A 19,236-nucleotide genomic window follows, 5' to 3' on the forward strand; every position below is an offset into this window, starting at 1 on the left:
GACCCTTCGGGGCTCCCGTCCACGCCTGACCAACCGGCCAACCACCGCGCGAGGCTGCCACCGGAAGCGCGCGCCTCTTCCGCCCGGAGAAAAGGCCGAGAGAGCAACGGAGAAAACGAAGGGAAAGGGGCGGGCCGTCGGCCAGCCGGGTCTCCGCCCACGGCCGCAGCGCGATGACGGAGCAAGGAGAAGGGCGGGGCTTCTCCCGCGCGTGCGCCCGCCCGCCTGGAGACGCGCCGGACTGGTTGCTAAGCGACGCCGGCGCTTCCTTGGTTACCCGGGTGGAGGCGGGAGAGCGGAGAAGCGGCGCCGGCGGGAGAGTCTGCGAGGAGGGAGCCGAAGGGAGGATGAAGCAGCCCCTGTGCCTGTGCCAGATCTGCACCTGCGGGTAGGAAGGTGGCCCTGCGGGGCGGGTGGGGCGGGAGGTAGAGGCCCCACCGGCTCTCCTCTGACGTCACGCTCACCCACGCTTCTCAAGGGGGGGGATGCTCCTCAGAGGTTCCCCCCCCGCCCGCCCCGCAACGGCGTCCCAGCTCCTCTCCCGCGAACGTCTCACGGCCCTTTCACACTGTAGGACAGTGTCGAGCATTGCAAAACTGTGGGAAATGCTCATTTCCCTACACCAATTGTGTTACATTAGGATGCTACCCACATGTGCACATGTCTTGTGGTAGTGGGCATGCACTGTCCCCCTTGCTAAGCAGGGTCAACCCTGGTTTGCATTTGTATGGGTGACTGCATGTGTGCACTGCTGCCAGGTATTCCCCTTAGGGGATGGGGCCATAGCCCGGTTGCATGCAGAAGGTCCCAGGTTCACTTCCTGGCAGCATCTCCAGGTAGGGCTGGAAAGACCCCTGCCTGAAACCTTGGAGAGCCGCTGCCAGTCAGCGTAGACCAGGCCTGCACGAGATAAGGCCAGATCTGGCCCACAGGGACTTTTTTGCTGGCCCCGGAGTGGGCCCAAAGTTTCATAGTGCCTGAGTTGAGGTGTAAAATGCTGCCTTGCCCCATGGCCCTGGTGGGGGGTCAGCCTTCTTTCAAAATGAAGCTTTGAAAGTGCATGTGGGGCAGGGAGGAGGAATGGTTGCTAGCAGCCTCCTCTTCTCTCCTTATGCTGTGGTTAACTAATAATTGCTTTCATTAATATTTTTAATGAGTAATTAATAATTGCTTTCATTTATATTTAATAATTAATTTAAAATGTAATCACTAATGTGCTGAACATCTACCTTGGTTCCCACACACCAAGTCATGGTTGGTTCTGGACCACTAGGGTGTTTGAGTTGTGCATTCCTGGTGCAAACAGTCCTGAGCTGGGATGGACCAAGGGTGCATGGCGTGTGGATGACCTTGGTATGAGGCTGTTTCTTGTGTTCCTAACTCCCAGTGCTTGCACAAAGGTCTGGTAGACCCACATTTGTAACAGGTATAGCTGCCTGCCCCTTACCCTTCCAAGATGTTTGCCACAGGTGCCCGCGTGTTTCCCACATCAGCCATGTAAAGAGTGAATAACAAATTTGGGGTCTTAAACATCCATGTGCACACAACAGGAAGCTGTTAGAGTTTCCGCGCAAGTCATTTCATATGGTTCCTGGTTGTTGCAGAAAACACGTGGAGCAAACAAGGGGCAGGGGATGCAGCTACGAAGGAATGATGGGCAAAATGGGGAGATAGGGAAGTCTTGATAACTTTAAAACAAAGATACGGAATGAGCTCTCCATCTCTTTCTCCCCCCCCCCCCCCCCCCGGCTGAAGGGAATCGCAGCAATACTAGGCCGGATGGAAGGAACCTACTTTCCTTCAAGGTTGCCAGGGGGGCATACCTTAGAACGCTGGGGAATGATGTTCAGTCATGTGATTGACTGTCCAACGCAGGGATTCGGTCGTACCAGCTTCATATCAGTTGTTCCAAATAATGTGCTTTGGTGTACTAGTAAGCCATGAGAAAAACTACAATTTAGCTACTAAGGGATTGAAGTACTAACCCACAGAGGAGGCTGCCCACCAGTGCTCCCTCTAAGGCATGCTTGTGTGTGCACATTCGCACAATTTTAATGTCTGCTCAGTTAATATAGGTCCTGCTCAGATTGAATCAGGAAAGTCATACTCTGAATATATGTGTGAATACACTGCCTTGATACTGCCACCCAGAACAAAACTCATTCTGCACACAGATGAAAACAATGAGAGAGAGCACTGCTGCCCACCACATCTCTGTGTGATTTACTGTCTACATCCTCTTCTGGTTGGCCTCCGCTGGGCAGGTAGTTCTTCTGCCTCACCACATTAGGCATATGTAATTGGTTCATTCAGCTACTCCTGACGCAGACAGACACACAGCACATGTAGAGAAGGCTGCCTGTTGCATCTCTGCTTGAGTCATCTTTCAAGCATGTCCACTAAAAAAATGGAGTGAACTCCTCTTAGAGCAGGCAGTTCTCACTTTTATACAAGCTAAAAGTGACTGTATAAAAGGCCTTCTTGGGTCTCAGAGTGAAGCGGGTCCCCAGTTTTCATTCAGGAACTAAATGTGTCTCAGAAGTTGGGAGACCGGAACTCTGGCCTGGTTCTGCAGGGAGAGAGGGATGTTCTGAGACTCAGCAGAGTCCTGGGGAGCCCAAACTCTGTTTCTACAGTTCCCAGCTTGGAGGCTGCATCTGAGAGAACATAGATGAGTAGTACGAGAACCATCCCAGCAATATTGGAAAGGTGACCGAATCCTGCACTTAAGGCTCTGGAACATCCAAGAGGCTCATTCACATGAAGATAAATAGGGCAGGAGAGGCATCCTACCCAAATTTGGGAGCTGTGCGTGCTCCTGCTTTCTGCTTGCATGTGAATAAATAAAAAGGTGGGAGGCAGAGATCGGCTGCTAGCCTCCCTCTGGGTAAGAGGGCGCCATCTTACTCAGAAGACAGGTCTGTCTTACTCAGCTGCTGAAGGAGGTGGGAGGAGAAACCCTCCTACCCAGTGGGAGGCTAGCTAATGATCACTGCCGGTGCCTTCTGCCTTGTTATCCCCTTCCACATCATCACAAAACAGGAGTGTGCACACCTCTCATACTTGGGTAGGCTGCTTCTCCTACCCTTCATATCACGGTGTGAATAAACCTACTGTGTATTCCTCGAGTAGTTGCAAATTTCTCTGCTCTAGCATCCGTAGCCCTTCAGCTGGTCCTTGAAAACATTTTTTTAACTGTCTCTTGATCCACCTTCCTAGCACAAGCTACAGGTTTTTACGAAGGATGCTTGTATTTGTCATCTTGAGGTAAGTTGATCCTTGCAACAGATCCTGGCTGAGAGCCAATGGCCAGGAGCCAGGAGCTATGAAATTAGGTCCATGATTCCAAAGGGGTTTTGGAGTAACAGCAGCAGTCTGCATGGCAAACGGCTTTTGAAACCGAGTGGAGTTTCAAAAGCAGTTTAGGATAGAGGATTTTTGAGTGGGGGTGGGTGAGGGGGTCAACTTTTTGAAGGCGGGGAAGGAAAAGCAGAAATCCACTGCATGAGCCTAAGCAGCTCTCTGGCTCGCAGCCATCATAAACATTGGATGATATAACTCTGGAAGAGGCAAAAGAGCTTTGAGCCAAGTGAAGGGGTTTCCAAGTTCTATGATGAAACGCCATAGAACAAAAAGCCCTGTGAAACATGCATACAAACAAATGGCTTAGAAAAAATAAACATTGGCAATGATTTTGAAGTCAATAAAATCTCAAGTAGTTATTGATTTAGGCAGCGAGCTGAGTTTGCTTTGCTTTTGCAGCCACACTGCCTGGATTCTCATTCAATGGGAAGAGTTGTCTCTTGGGACTTGTTACCTGGGGAGTCAAGCAACACACACACAAGGGTTACTAAGAGGGAAAGAAACAATACACAGTTGAAAAAAAAATTTCTGCCTTTGGTTTTAGGCTAGGGACCCTAGCACTATTCTAATATCCACACAGTAAATATATCATGGTTCATCTCATTGGTATCCATGGGGCAATTGTGCTAAAGGTATCTCCCCCTGCATTGAATAAGCATTAGGATTTGTTTGCTGAGGCAATCTTTTTAGATTGTGAGATCTTATAGGATAGGGAGCCACATTTCTTTTTCAGTGGGCAGCTTCACACCTAATGGCGACAAGTAAAAAGGAGGACACTGGTTTCTGGCAAGGGTGAACTCCAGGCATGAGTCGTTACTTCTGCCCGTTTCAGTATCGTTCAAACCTGAAAATGTCAGGTTCCAATGAAATTGCCAATGGCGGGTTCCCTCCACCATGCGACATCCATAACCAACACTTGAACTTAAGAAAAGCCCTGCTGGATCAGGCCCAAGGTCTATCTAGTCCAGCACCAGAAGCCTTAGGAAGCCACTCAACCGGGAGAGGACAGCAATAAACATAAAGGGTGGCTTTTCATGATTGCCCACAAATGCGAAGAGGTAGGATGGAACCCTTGGCAGGTACAGACAACATGCTGCACAGGAGCACATGTGCTGTGAAAATTTCATGGCACATGCGCTCCCGTGCGGCATGTTGTCTGCACCCACCCCCAGCCCAGCTGGCAACTGGCCAACCCGACATGTCACCAACTTCAGCCCGGGGTTTGTAACCGAGGACTGAAGTTGGCTTCACAAAATTGGCAATGAGTCAGGTTGGCCTGTTGCCAGTCGGACTTGGACGGACTCAGATGACACGTAACATGGGAGATTGTTGTGCGAGCCTCTGCACCCGTATATTCTGGGTGATTGTGAGAAGCTGCCCCAAGTTGGGTCTTAGTCCACTGCATGCCCTCTGCACCCGTCAGGACTCCCGTGTAGACTTAAACCAGCCCTGCACAGCCCCTCCAGCCATTGGACTGCAGTTCCCATAGCCCTTAACTATTGGCCACTGTGGCTGGGTATGATGGGAGCTATAGTCCAACAACAGCTGGAAGGCCAAAGTTGTGTAGCCCTAACACAAACCAAATTGACCAGAGTCAGGGGCGGAGCCACCATTGGGCCAATGGATTCAAAGAACTTGGGCTGTGCCCAATCAGTGCTGTGCCCGACCCCCATCCCCGTCTGACATCAGACACGGGGGTGCTGGTTTAGCTCCCGAGCAGGGGCCACGCGGCTCCCGTTCGGGAGTTAAATGGCTGCTGCATTCACGGCGCGGCCGGGAGAGGCAGGGAAGAGCCGCTCCTGGCTGCGCTACGAACGCAGCGCCAGCCCCAGACTAGCTCCCGAAGGGGCCTTGCAGCCCCTTCAGGAGTTAAATGGCCGGCGCTGCGCATGCAGTGCCAGCCTGACACACACTCCTGAACAGAGCAGCGGGGCTCCATTCAGGAGCCAAACCACTCCCCCCGTCTGACGTCAGATGCGGGGGGCGGGGTCAGCGGCGCAGTGGCCACACACAGGCTACTGGCAGTCAGGCTCCGCGCCTGACCAGAGTAATGCCTTCTCCCCACAGAATACTCAGAATTACAGTTTTGTTATGATGGCTATGGAATTGTAATGAAGAAACTTCAGTATTAGAGATGTGCAAATCAATTCGAGCTCAAAAAGGGGCATTTTGAGTGTTTCAAGCTTGAAACCTTCTGTTTCAAGAACTTTATTCACGATCAATGATCAGATACACAAAAGCCAAAACATGCCCCCCCCATATCGAGCTTGAAACAAAACACCTTTAAAATAAAGGGCCTGTTTTGAGCTTTAAACAAAACAGCCCCATTTCTGTTTGAAATATTTTGAGTGTTTAGAACGCCATTTTGAGGCCTGCTTTTCTGGGGAGAGCTGGTCTACCAATTGGGCTCGGTGGGTAGACCAGTCATCCAAGTCGGGCCAGGATGCTAAGTCCAGAATGGAGGGCGCTGGTCTACCCACTGACACTAATCAGTAGACCAGCTCTCCCTGGAAAAAACAGCCCTGTTTTTCCGGGGGAAAGTGGTCTACCGATTGGTGTCAGTGGGTAGACCAGTCCTGCGAGGCGGGCCAACACGCCAAGTCCAGGAAAGAGGCCTGGTCTACCCACTTCATGCAGCAGGTAGACCAGCTCTCCACCCTGGACTTAATGTGTTGGCCCGCCTTAGAGGTCTGCTCTACCCGCTGACCCCAATTGGTAGACAAGCTCTCCCTGGAAAAACAGGCCTCAAAATGGTGCTCAAAACACTCAAAAGGTTTCAAGTGTTTTGAGGTTGATTAATCAAAACAGCAGCTTTGGCCGCTGTTTCAATGAATTGATTTGAGGATTTTGCAATTCGTTTTGAAACAAATAGCAAAATCCACTTAGTGCACATCCCTATTCAGTATCTTCGCCAAACTACCATTTCCAGTATTCTTTGGAGTGAAACCATGACAGTGAAAGTAGTATAAAGCTGATATAATTTTGCCGGACAGATGTGTCCTATTAAGTACTCTGTTCATCAGTTGTAATCTGTTCTCATAAGACACAGACAGTGCCCAGCCTCAGCTGCAATCCATAACCAAGCCATAAACAAACTTTTAAAGAACTATTTTATGGCAAGAAGGAGGTACAATTTGTTTGTGCTGAGTGCACGGCCTGGCCAAAGTCTGCAAAAAGAATTTTTAGAGGCGAGTTGTTTTTTTAACCACAAAAATGTTCCTGAACCAGCATTTGTTCAAAATACGTTTTGAATCCCTTAGAGTTCTCTCCAGAATATAAAGATCTGCAGTCTCATTATGAAATGATTCATTTTTTGAACCTGAACCAGGTATCAGTTACAGCTGAGCACGGGATGTTTCTATAACGAGAAGTAAACATTTAATTTTAATGTTCAAAAATCTCCCATGAGTTGCAGATGTACCGAGTTAGTACCTAAGAAAAGGGCTCTTGCATGCACAGCCAGAAATCAGATACAAATGTCAGCTCATTAGCAAACATAAGCCATAAACTGTGGCCTTCAGAAATGTTGTACAATCTAAGCGATAGCCAGGCATACTCTCAGCCAGTGCCCAAGAGCCGTATTTGTTCATAAATGGGAACAGTGAAGTATACAAGCACCGATTTCTTGTATTTAACTCCTTTGTGCGATTAGTGCCTCCTTTCAGGCCTGTTCCCTTTGCACTCACACTGCCCTAAGCTTTGGTGCTATCCTTGATCAATGACCTTGGTTGTAAGCCTCGGGGGCTAGTGGTGACCCCTATCAACCCTAAGTGTGGCTCCTTGTCTAATTGTATATGGGGCCTGTGTGAAGCTTTGGCCAAAGCGGAATACTTTGCATAGTCCCCCAGTACTGGGCAAAGACTACAATTTCCACCATGCACTGGTGTGCTTAGTGCTGGAGGGTTCCTTTAAGGGAAAGGGAGCCCTCTGGAGCCTCTGCCTCACCTGGGAAGGTGTGCACACAGAGTGCTGGGAAGTGTCCCCTTTCCTCTTAAGAGAGGGCTCTGTCTCTCTTAAAGTCTTCTTGGACTGAGAAAAATGCAGTCCTGAGTTAAGGTCAGCACAGTGTGGAAGGGCTCTCACATTAAAGTTATTTTGCCAATGTGGCTCCCATTTGAAAAATAGTGGACATCACTGCCCTAGACAGTGGGGAGAGAGGATCATGGCGCCTGGAGACTGGTGTCTTTGGCAGGAAGGCCCCAGGAGCTTAAAGGTCACCTTGCTGGATCAAACCAAGGTCCATCCAGTCCAGCATCCTGTTCTCTGAAGTGGCCAGCCAGATGCTTCTGGTTGCCCACAACAAACCAGGGCATGAAGACAAGGAGCCAAATCCCAGCAGTTTGTTCCCAGCATCTACTATCCATCTTTGTACACGGAGGCTCCATTTAACTATCTTAGCAAAGAGCCCTTGCTAGATCTGTCCACCATGAATTTGGAGCAGCTGGAAATCTGGATTGGGGAAGGCTAAGATTGTGTGTGTCCTTCAAGCCAGGTGACTTCCTTGCATTCACGAACCAATCAATTGCAGTCAGGTTTCCTGGGACTCAACACTCCAACTCTGCCGTAAACCTTCAGGTCAGTCAGGTCCATGACAGAGAGACAGGCTTCTCCAGTTACTAGCTTACATCTCATGAATACTCTTACTGAAGTTTCTAATCATACTGAAGTTAATGGGACACATTTCCTTGTCTCATTAATTTCAATGGGAGCACTCGGTGCTAAACTAGTGTATTAGAAATGGTTCCTTGCTTGGGGAAAATTACCTTGATTTTGATGTGATTTTCACTCACCACAAGCAATCAGGAGAGCATTTTTTTCTGGGGAAGTTTGGTTTAGATTGGTATCCAATGTCATGGGAAAAGATGAAATGTGATGAATTCAGTTGTCACATTGAAATAACACCATAGCTTTAAAAACTGGGGTGTGGGTGTGTGTTAGAATTTTAAGACAAATATGATATTTAGGCTTTTAAAAACTGTTTTCAGAGAAAGGTTTCCCAGAAATGTGTACAGTCAGAGAGAGAGAGAGAGAGAGGAAGAGGAGGAAAGAAAGGAAGGAAGGAGAAAGTCAGGGAGATTGATGACTGGTTAACTTCCTTCTGATGTCACAATTCATCACATTCTCAAACAATAAACCCACCCCGACAACTTCAGGAGAGAAAAGGAGACAGAAAAGGTGAGACTGTTCTGATTGTAGGATATTCCACTTTGACTTCTAGGTATATAGGGAACTTTAAAGACATTTCCTTGGATGTAATTAGAGAGAGAACATATTAGATAAGTTGTCAGACCCAAGGCAGTAGAACCTTAAAAGCTAATCAGCCCATGGCCTTCAGCAGTGGTGCACCTTATCTGATATTTGTGTAAAGATTACTGAGATCTTGCCCCAAGAAGAAAAAGAGAAATTGCTACTTGCAAAATTGTTGGGGCAGGGAAAAGGTAGCTTTTATGCTGCCCTAAGCTCTTTGGTGGAAGAACAGCAGTTCTGGATCAGACCCAAGGCCCATCTAGTCCAGCATCCCGTTTCACACAGTGGCCCACCAGATGACTTTGGGAAGCCCACAGGCAAGAGCTGAGGGTACACCCTCTCTCTTGCTGTTGCTCTCCTGCATCTGGTATTGAGAGGCATTGTGTCTCTAAGGCTGGAGATGGCCTATAGCCACCAGACTAGTAGCCATCAATGGACCTGCCCTCCATGAATGTGTCTAAGCCCCTCTTAAAGCCATCCAAACTGATGGTCATCACCATATCCCATGGCAGAGAGTTCAGTAGATTAATTATGTGCTGTGTGAAAAAGTGCTTCCTTTTGTCAGTCCTATATTTCCTGGCAATCAGTTTCATGGGATGACCCCCCCTGGTTCTAATGCTGTGAGAGAGGGATAGAAAGCTAATTATTAAATAGCCCCAGCTGCCCACCAAGCAGTTAGGACTATGGCTCAGTCTTCTCTCAGTCCTAAACTCCTCCAGGCATGGTCTTCTTAAGACTCTGAGAAGCTTGGGGGTAGAAAGTTTATTGGAGCCCACCCCAACATCGTGCAAGGTGCCAGCCATTGCATTCTGTGGTTATGTAAGACCGTATTTGCCTGAATCTAAGATGAAGGTTTTCCCCAGTTCTTTCCTATTAAATATATGTGGGGTGTGGGGCAGGGATCTTAGACTCCAATTCCTTTTTCTTTAGGGTAAATGCAGGTATAATCTGTATTTAGTCTCCACCTTTTAAGGTACCGTCTTATATTCAGAGTCACCGTCTATTCAGGTAAATACAGTAACCTAAAATCCTGAAATGAAATAGAACTCCAGGGTCAAGAGTTAAGTAATTAGTTTTACTGCCTCAAATGAAAAGGATTGATCTGCTCATTTCAAATACTGAACCCTGTTTTGGAAGAGTTGGGGGGCAGGGTCCATATGTTGGGCCCAGGGCACTTGCCCCTCTATCCCCACCCTAAATAACGCCCTGATTCTAGGACTCTTGTTCTGAGCCTCTGGGAAGTGGATCTGCCTTTAAATGATCATCTCAGTACATGTCCAATGGGTTTGCTAATAACAGCACTATATCAAGCTGGAGAGGAATATAGTTTCTCATCTATCAGCAGCTTTCAACAGAAGCGATACCAGGGAATCCATCTCCTCCAACAAATCCTTTTGGTTCACTGGGGTGCAACAGTGAATACTTGCTGACAGGTTCAGCTTGGGGAGGGCAGGTCTCCTTTTAGGAGCTTTACTGAGTTTTCGCCAGAGAGGTTTCCGTAGCCATAAATCCTGCTGAATCCTCCTAAGAGTTTTAGTGCCTGTCAGCATTGAGGAACCGAGACCACTGGAAGAGCAGAAAACCTTCCGAAACGCTTCATCCAAATACACACATTCTTTTACAGTGGCAATTAAAAGCTTTATTGAGGAATTTATTTTGCTTATAAGCTGTCAGTGATCTTTAGTGCCAGTTGGCATCCCAAGGTCTTGTTTATTTTTAAAATATAATAAATCTTATTTTGGTGCTGGGAAATGCTTTGGGGGAATGTCTTCTGGAGGCATCCTGTTGCTTGAGAAAATAAGGCAGGGGCCATATTTTTTAGTTGCATTTGTTGGTGCATCTTCATGACAGCCTACTACAGTATTAGACAAAATGATGCCGTCTTCGGCTAAGACAATTCATCTGAGGCCTGATCTACCATGCAGCAGAGCTGGTAAAGGAGGAGAGCTGGTCTTGTGGTAGCAAGCATGAATTGCCCCCTTTGCTAAGCAGGGTCTGCCCTGGTTTGCATTTGAACGGGAGACATGTGAGCACTGTAAGACAGGGATAGGGCCACCCTGGGAAAAGCATCTTCATGCTTGCCTATCCCAGCCCACCCGCCCCAGCATTTCCAAGATAGGGCTGAGAGAAACTCCTGCCTGTAACATTGGAGAAGCTGCTGCCAGTTTGAGTGGACAATAATAGACAATACTAGACGGACCAATCAATGGTCTGACTTAGTATAAGGCAGCTTCCTATGTTCCTATTAGTTGGCAGAATCCTGAGATGGTAGAATGGACTGTACCACTGTAGAGTACAGGCAAGGGGAGGGTGTGTGTGCCATTTTTTTAATGCTTCTTATGTAAAAAACAAACAAAGCAAACAATAAATGCAAAGCAAACTCTTCAAGCTTGTTATTTGCGGGAAGTTGTTGTTTTTAAATGCACGAGAGCATTAAAAATGTGACTTCCAATCTGTAGTTTGAAGTGGTACAGTAAATGTTACCACCCCAGACCTGCTACCACCTCATGTCCTCTTTGTTCTGTGACAGCTGCGGAATTCCTGCTTTCTGAGCAAAGAGGCACCTTTTAAAGTGGTGGTTCTCTTATACCTGTATTTTACTCCAAAAGAAGGCAACCCCGAATTTAAGACGACCCCCTTAAATAATTGAGGTCAAATATAGGTTATACTTGTATTTACCCAAAAGGAACAGCACTCCGAATTCAAGATGACCCTTCCAATTTCTAACATCAAAGAACTTGGGGGGAAACTAGCCTTGGATTCAGGTAAATACAGTATTTCGTATTTAGCAGAGGAAGAATACCTGTCCATGTTCAGTCCGGGAGGGAAGTGCAAGGTCGGGCAGGTGGACGGTTCGTGTGAAGAAGGGGGAGGTTTTTGCTTCAGAGATGGAGGCTTCTTCCTTGTATGGAAGGTTTGCTTGCTTTAAGATCTCATCGTTGGCTCTATACAGTCCTTAAGTCTATGTAGTCTGTTTAGTACTCTTTAGCATTCAAGAGTTCATTGCCTTACCAGACTCAGCCACCAGGTGGCAACATTCACTCCTGTCAGTTGCATTCCTTTCTTGGGAGCTCTGCAACAAGCCGACCTCTCCCATTCCCATCGGTTGTCTTCCTCTTTTATGCCTCTCTGCCTAAGGGTGTGTGTGTGGCCAGCATTTTCTGCTTGGCCTTCCTCCCTGTTTCCTGTTCTTTCTTTTATCCTGAAGCCTACAACTCCTATGGAGATGCTGAGCTAAAGGCTTTTCTAGTTTATCTGACTGTTTGCATTTGGATGAGTGACTAGTTGTAAGTATTGTAAAATATTCCTCTTAGGAGATAGGGTTGTAGCTCAGTGGTAGAGCATCTACTTTGAACGCAAAAGGTCCCAGGTTCAACTCCTGGCAACATCTCCAGGTAGGACTGAGAGATACTCCAGCCTGAAACCTTGGAGAACTGCTGCCAGTCAGAGTAGACAGTACTGAGCTAGATGAACCAATAGTCTGACTCAGTAGAAGGCAGCTTCTTATGTTCCTATGGACCATCTTATTCCTTTGATGTAAAGTGGTTTGAAAAAGTTGGCAGGAATGCCTCCGTGGAGAGAGTACAACCGTTTATTCATCGTGACCCTAACTCTTTGCTCTGTGCAAAAATGACTGCAATTTTACCCTAAATGTTTGCCGGGCGGGTGGGCAGAAAAAGCTGTAACCTCTTTTTCATCTCTGGGAGCAGGGGGGTGGGATAGATGTTGCCTACAATCACTATGAGTGTGCCAGTTTTCATTTCCATTCCTCTTGGTAAAGGATAGTTTGATAAAAATGTAAAAAAATTTAAAAAAAAGTTTTGTGCTTTTCAAAGCTTTTAAAACACCATTGCAGATTTGGCTGCTGCAGGCCCAATATTCAGGACAATAAAAGCATGAGAAAACCCTGAAATCTGAAATATTGCAATGCTATTGCCTTTCCCCCATCTCTGGGGTGCAGACAGAGTCAAGAATCACCATGAGCATTCATCCCTACCATCCCAGCTGACTCATATACTCACTGTACCTTCGTGTTCCCATCTGAGGTTGGAAGCTGTTTTTATTCAGTCATCGGCTTGTCCATTTTCCTCTTCTGGGCTTTGCTCGTGCCTATGTTTTCTGTAAAAACTTTTACAAAAGTTCGGCTAAGTCACTTGCACTTTAATTTTGGCTAGCATTTCGTTTTCTTGCACACAGAATATATTTTGGCACTGTTGACAAAGAGGCTCCTGTTCTTTATTTGCATTCCCCCACTACCTATGAAGATTGGAGCCAGAGAAAGGAATATGCATGGGATGCTCAGAGATCTGGGACCAGCGAGATGCATCCACACATTTCCAGAAGCTCTGCAGTGCAGGCAGCTGTTGAAAGATAGCACGCTACTGGCTTTGCTACACTTGTTGGTTAAAGTACAGACTCTCTGGATTTTGGATGTAAAAAGATTTAGACAAAACAAGCAAAGAGAAACAACTTTAATTTAGTCCAAGCGCATACATGTTAATGCTAAGAAAGTTTAGAGCTCTGTATCGAAAGCTATAGTGCTTCAGGAGGTAGCCTAAACTCCGTCTCTTGCCTTCATTTGTGTTTGTATTACCCGTAATTAATGTTTTCTCCATTTGATTGTTCTTCTTTTTGTTAAATCCCAGGCGCCATCGTTGCCCTCATAATCCCACAAGGATTTATGACCATGGAGGTGATTTGTGCCTTATGACGGAATATGTAGACAAATATCCTCAGTATAACCATGTCCCTCCTCCCCAGAGTCTCAAACCCAAGCAGGAGTACCAAACATATGGGGGGAAAATGGAAGGCATCACAACATTCAAGTAAATATTCCACAGTAATAGATAAAAAGTTGGGACTGCCCCATTAAAAAAACAAGATTGTGGGGAGGGGTCGGGTGGGGCAGAGGCCGTTTCATGGGGTTTTGCTCCAGGGTGTCATAAAACCTGACTGTTTTAAACATAAACATTAAAATGGCTGATGAAAATGTTGAGCCATACTGTATTGTTATTAGGGCTATTGCCTTAATTTTAAAAAATCTTAATTAAATTGTTTGAGTTATAAGTGTATAATCTGCATAATTGCACATGTGAATAATGCAGTTTTTTTCCATTTTTTGTGTGGGGGGATCCTCGTTCTTTCTAAAAAGTGCATCTGCGTGAGAGATAAATGTCTTAAGTTAGCACCTGCCACCTGTAATTTTAATATATGTATTTAAAATATGTGCATTATGATTATTTAGGTGCACCTCTTTAATGGGTCAAAGGTTTTTTAATCAAACAGGCTAATCAGTCAAATGTTACAGTCCTATTACCCTTCTGGGATTTGTCACCATCACTCGCTCTGGCTTTCAAAGAGTTTATTCTTGAATATTTCCAGCTTAGTTTTGTGACTGATCATCACAGGTGCTGGTTATTTAAATGTATCTGTTGCCCTTCCCCGCTCCAGGTCTGACTACGTTCCCTATGAAGTGGCACATCAGCCTATTCGGGTGCAAGAGGAATACAAACCGATGGCCGGAGAGATTGACTTGGGAACCACTTACAGAAGGGATTATAATGCCCACAAAATACAGCCAGTGACATTAGTAAGACCTTTAGAAAGGAAGTATAGTAGAGGAGGAAAACTAAATACTATACCCACTTACCAAGGTAATAACACAAGCTACTTTAACAGAGTGAAGCAACTAAGTGAATGATGATGGGCCAAACTGCCAGGCTGGAGAGGTGACTAGACTGTTGTAGTGCGACCCAGGGAATCACCTTATAGCATGAGAGCAGGCTTCTACAAATCCACTTGCCAGCTCACCAGTGGCAAGTGTCCCCAGACCTCTGGCGAGCAGGACACCCAGCACCACACAGATCTCCTCCCCAGAGGTCTCATCTCCACTCCACTGCCATTTTTGAGAAGGAAAGAAACAGCAGGAATCCTTTCTGAGCAGTGGGAGAGGGCTCTCACTGTTTCTTACCATCTCCATCTCCCAGTGTAAATGACAGAAGACCCACTTCTCTCCTAAGCCCTCTGGCTATGTGCCAGAAAAGGATCAGAGGGAAGAGAGGGGGTTGGTGGTGACCACAAATAATGGCTGGCTAGTGAGTTGAGCCTAAATTTGTGGATCCCTATGTGAGGTAGTCTTCTCTTGGCAATGGACTCAAGGCTCTCTGCTAAAATCCTCCATAGACTCTGAGTCAAAAGCCAACTACTAAAGCAGATCTACTGCTGACTTCAACTGGTTTAGCCCCTCTTTGCAGTGAACATTGGGATTTGTCGTTGTGTAAGAATATTTGGGAGGTGTGCGGAATCTGGCAGAGAATTCTAAGCACTAGCAGCAATCTACAGTCCCGATTCAGTTAGGAAAGCCATGCGAATAATAAAACTGATATAGGAGATACACCCTTACTCAGTTCTTTCTAGTCCACAGTGTTTGGAAGCAGTCAAGTACATGCCTATAGGTGCCATCAATAGCAGGCAAGCTGGACACAAACAGCTCCTGTAGGTTGCAACTGATCTATGCTCTGATCAGGGATATGGGAAATATGCACTTCTGTCTGAATTCTGCTAGTAAATGCTGTTTTTGTCTTAGATGACTATAGGGCCTGGGAAATTCAGAGGAGGGAGGCCCATAAAGTGGAGAACGCCTACCATCCTCCCACTGAAAAGTTTGGAAATACGACTACATTCCAAGATGCCTTTTTGCCTAGGGAACTCTCCCCACGCAAAAGCTTTAAGCCCATGGTTGCGACCAAACTTTCAGACCAACCGTTTCACAGTGTCACAAGCCATCGCAGCGATTATGTGCCTCACCAGCTAGAACCAAAATGGGTAAGGTCTCAAGAAGAGTACAGGCCAAATAGCCAGCCCTTTGAAGACGTCACAACCCACCGGCGTGATTTTAGAGGGCTTCTTGGTGAAGTTCCCAAAAGCTTCAAACCTGAATGCACTAAAGTGGACTCAAAGGCACAGTTTTATGGAAGTACGGAATTCCGTGATAGTTTTCAGCCATGGGCAATTTCCTTACCTGAAGTCCACAAAGCAAAAGAATACATTCCGCCCACTGGCAACATGGATTTGAGCTCCACAACCCACCGTGATTACGTTCCACATGCTGTCAGTCCTATTGTCCTCATGAGGCCCATAGAGAAGAGCAGAAGAAATGATGCCCCCTTCCAAGGCCACACAACTATGAGAGAAGCCTTTCAAGCCTGGGATGTCCATCGCCCCGAAATCATCAAGAGATCCTCAGACATGCCAAAGCCCTCTGGGAGATTTGAGGATATGACCACCTTTAGAGCTCACTATATACCACACAATATAGTTCCAACTCAGAGCTGCAAACCTTTAAAAAGGGCTCTGTCTAGATCAGCACCTTTTGAAGATGGAACCATGTACCGTACAGAATATACGCCAAAGAAACAAGAGATCTGCCCAGCAACCTATCCATCTCCTCCGGGATTTGTTTATGTCAGTACCGATTCCCGTGGTCACAAGTTCTTCCGCAGGGTTACTCCAGAGATCAATAAGGTTGCCCATGCAAATGGTAATCACATTCCAAAGGAAATAGCAGTTGTATCATAAATTGTAATTCTGGTAGTTTGCACACAGGCACACTCAAAATCACTATGCAGTGAGCAAAGTATTGCATTAAGAATCTAAAATAAGCACACTGATTATAAGCTTTTTTGTTTTGTTTTTGTAATCTGAGAACCACTGAGTGTTTACAAGATGGGTGATGAAAATTTAACTTAGTAAAACACGTGTCAATATTTTTGTGGAATCTCTTTTCTTCAACTGTATCTTAAGACATGTGTTCATTTTAACAAGATGGTGTCTTTTTTTAGAAATCATTTGAAAATTCATTTTAATATATGCACTGGTGAATTGTGTGACTTGAATGTAACTTACATACCTACAGGAAACAAAGTTCTTCCAGTCCTTGTCCTCAGAAAATGTGCAGGAGAAGGCCATAGCGAACAGTCAGGCTTCCTCTGTACAAGCGCCCAAAATAAATCCTTGGCACCCCTAAGTTAAGGGATCTCATGTGTCAAGGGTGGGGCAGGCCTTTATTTAAGACATGGGAGCCACAACCAGCCATAGATCACTTGGCTAGATGGAGCAGTGAACTTAGCTCTGTATAAGGCAGCTCTTGAGTGCGAAAGATGGCTATCCGTATTACTATGCCACAGTAGCACCACAGGATGCCGTTGCACTAGAACAGATGTTAATAGTCGAGGTGTGATACTTCAGCTACCTTTTCCCCTTTGAAATGCCACCGTAACGTGCCTCCTTTGACCAGTGTTGACAAGTGTGCTTCTCATGTTACCTTCAACTAACTCTTTGGGGTGAATTTTCTCTTTTTATTTCAAACAGCGTACAGCATCACAGGTAACATAAAAGCCCTCTTTACCAGGGGTAGTGACCAGACTCATAACTGGGACTTTCTGTTTCCTTGGCCTAAGCTTATAGGCCAAATTCCAAGGAATAGAACATGCTTGTAGGTACAACTCAGCAAACTTATCTGAGGCACACAAAATGCTGCAGATCCCTCATTCTCAAAATACAGGCCAACCCTTACTATGAGTTCTTCCCAGCCACCCCAGCACCAGCCTTTTAAAAAAAATAGCACACCTCTCAGTGACAACCAGTCCATCGCGCAATTCAGATTATTAATAGCAGCTCCATATTTTTGATAAGCTAGATTCGCAGGGACTTACCACATACAAATGTGGTACCATGCCTCTTTGAGTCCTGGAAACTGGCTTTCATTTCAATTGCTGTTTGAGCTGCCTCCGTATTTTTCCTCATCTTAGGGAGGCAATGATGAGACTGTCAGCTTTAGATATTTCAAGATATTCATGTATTATTAGGTATTGCTCCTTGGAAGAATATTATGCATTACAGAGTAGAGTAACATGTCATAAATTTCCCCAGCGCACCCCCAACAAAGAATGTGGAAGTGTCTGGAAGTGTGTTATACTGTAAGACTGGGACCCCAGTCCACCTGAAATTAGCCATTACTTGGGTCCCATTGAAAGCAATGGAATTTAATGGCTTTTATGGGATACCCACCATGATCCTATGTATGTTTACTCACAAGCAAGTCTTTAGGGATTTCAGTGGGGCTTTCTTCAAGGTAAATGTGTGTAGCCTTACTAATCATGACTCACTTTAGTGGGATTTAAGTCTGAGTTGGGAAGTTCATTGCAGATTATTTAAATCAAGTGCACTTTGAGAAACATAGTAGATCTTATAGCTGTATAATGATAACCTTATTTTTTTATTGTGATTTTTTTTTTTGCTTTGATTTGCTTGTTAATCAAACCTGATATTTGGTTAAGGCTGTCAGGAAAACAGAGGAAGGTATTGCTCCGATGAATGCTTCTCATCATTTCAAGTTTGACTGATTGTAATTTACCAGTGTGTATCTTGCACTCGTTATTTTAGGGAAACCATTTAATAACTGAAGTGTTCTGTAATCCCAAGTACTGTATCCCAACTCACTAATTCAGAGACCAAGATCGAAAACTGAATGGTGGCAAAAGCACAAAATAAATCATCCAGAAAAAGGACAGAAAAAGGCCTGAACTTCTGGGAATGTTTGTTTTGCATCACTCCCACGCGGTGTTCTCAGTATTCTCACCACATAAACTGAGGAGTCGAGCCCATTTGGTCTGTTCTTTGTCCTATGTAAATTTAGTGTTCTGGGAGTGAAAAGAAAAAATCAATTAAAAGCATTTTAAGGCATATTATTTCTGGGGTGTCTGTGTGTAGTTATGCTACATGATCTTAGAAGCAGTTTTCTGCAAGTATGTTTTAAGTCCACAGAATCCAGAGTTGAGACAGCAGGTATGTATGGTTTTTTCCTTTGGGATATTTGATGGAGACACAAGCCTTCTTCAGCTGTTAATGAAAGGATGCATCCTTTCATTCACAGCTGAAGAGCGCCCAAAATGGGGCCAGAAATCCCATCCCTGCCCTGTCATTCACCACTGACAGCGGGCAGCTCACAGTTCCAGCGATGTTCATCTGAAGAGGTGAATGCTGTAATTGCAATGGCTGGCACTTCCATGATCAGGAGGCTGGGGTGCCTGAAACCTTGGACAGCTGTTGCCAATCAGTGTAGACCAAGGGTTCCCAACCTGTGGGACTCCCACACCCCCAGCCATAATGAACTCTAGTTGGAGATGTAGTTCCGCAACATCTAGAGCAGGGATTCTCAACGTTGAGTGCCCAGCAATTATTGGACTCCCATAATCCCCAGCCCCAGTGGCCTTTGGTTGGGGATTATGGGAGTTGACATCCAAAAACATCTGAGGACCCAACATTGAGAATCCCTGATCTAGGTTGGGAACTTCTGGTGTAGACAATACTGTGGTAGGTGGACCACTGACTCGGTGTAAGGCAGCTTTCTGTGTTCCTCTGACGGTAAGACACAGCCTGGCAGAGGGTATGCTAGTGCTTTTGAGAAACTGATGCTCTCTTATCTCATTGCCTGCATGGGTGCTTGCCTGCTTGCATATTTGCCAAGAAGCATTTATCACAATACACACCACAAGTCTCCAGAGCATGCTTGTCATGAAGGAAACCAACTCTGGCTGAGTTCATACAATCACAAGGATCTCGATT

General features: G+C 45.9%; 2 protein-coding genes and 1 non-coding gene across 9 annotated transcripts in view; 2 read left to right on the forward strand and 1 right to left on the reverse strand.

Annotated features, from left to right (window-relative positions):
• The window catches only part of EFL1 (elongation factor like GTPase 1), a 62,133-nt gene extending 61,987 nt beyond the window's left edge, over window positions 1-146 (reverse strand). The window contains exon 1 of the mRNA XM_053272334.1: window positions 4-146. The gene's annotated coding sequence lies outside the window, so the exon portion shown is untranslated. The remainder of the gene's footprint in view (window positions 1-3) is intronic.
• Window positions 129-18,359, forward strand: SAXO2 (stabilizer of axonemal microtubules 2). 7 transcript variants are annotated; one of them, XM_053272339.1, is made up of 6 exons: window positions 301-388; window positions 3,220-3,267; window positions 8,349-8,538; window positions 13,257-13,436; window positions 14,062-14,264; window positions 15,197-18,359. In XM_053272339.1, exons 3-6 carry the CDS (start codon window positions 8,465-8,467, stop codon window positions 16,186-16,188), a joined length of 1,449 nt encoding a protein of 482 aa, XP_053128314.1. In that variant the 5' UTR covers window positions 301-388; window positions 3,220-3,267; window positions 8,349-8,464; the 3' UTR covers window positions 16,189-18,359. The 7 variants fall into 7 exon arrangements, with proteins under 7 accessions (XP_053128311.1, XP_053128313.1, XP_053128314.1 ...); XM_053272338.1 differs by lacking the exon at window positions 3,220-3,267 and having other exon boundaries at window positions 251-388; XM_053272336.1 differs by lacking the exons at window positions 3,220-3,267; window positions 8,349-8,538 and having other exon boundaries at window positions 129-388.
• On the forward strand, window positions 11,931-12,001 carry TRNAS-UGA (transfer RNA serine (anticodon UGA)). The gene has a single exon. It is a non-coding gene; the product is annotated as a tRNA-Ser (tRNA).
• Window positions 18,360-19,236: the final 877 nt, after the last annotated feature.

Source organism: Hemicordylus capensis, chromosome 10 (assembly GCF_027244095.1).
Source record: "Hemicordylus capensis ecotype Gifberg chromosome 10, rHemCap1.1.pri, whole genome shotgun sequence".
NCBI lineage: Eukaryota > Metazoa > Chordata > Lepidosauria > Squamata > Cordylidae > Hemicordylus > Hemicordylus capensis.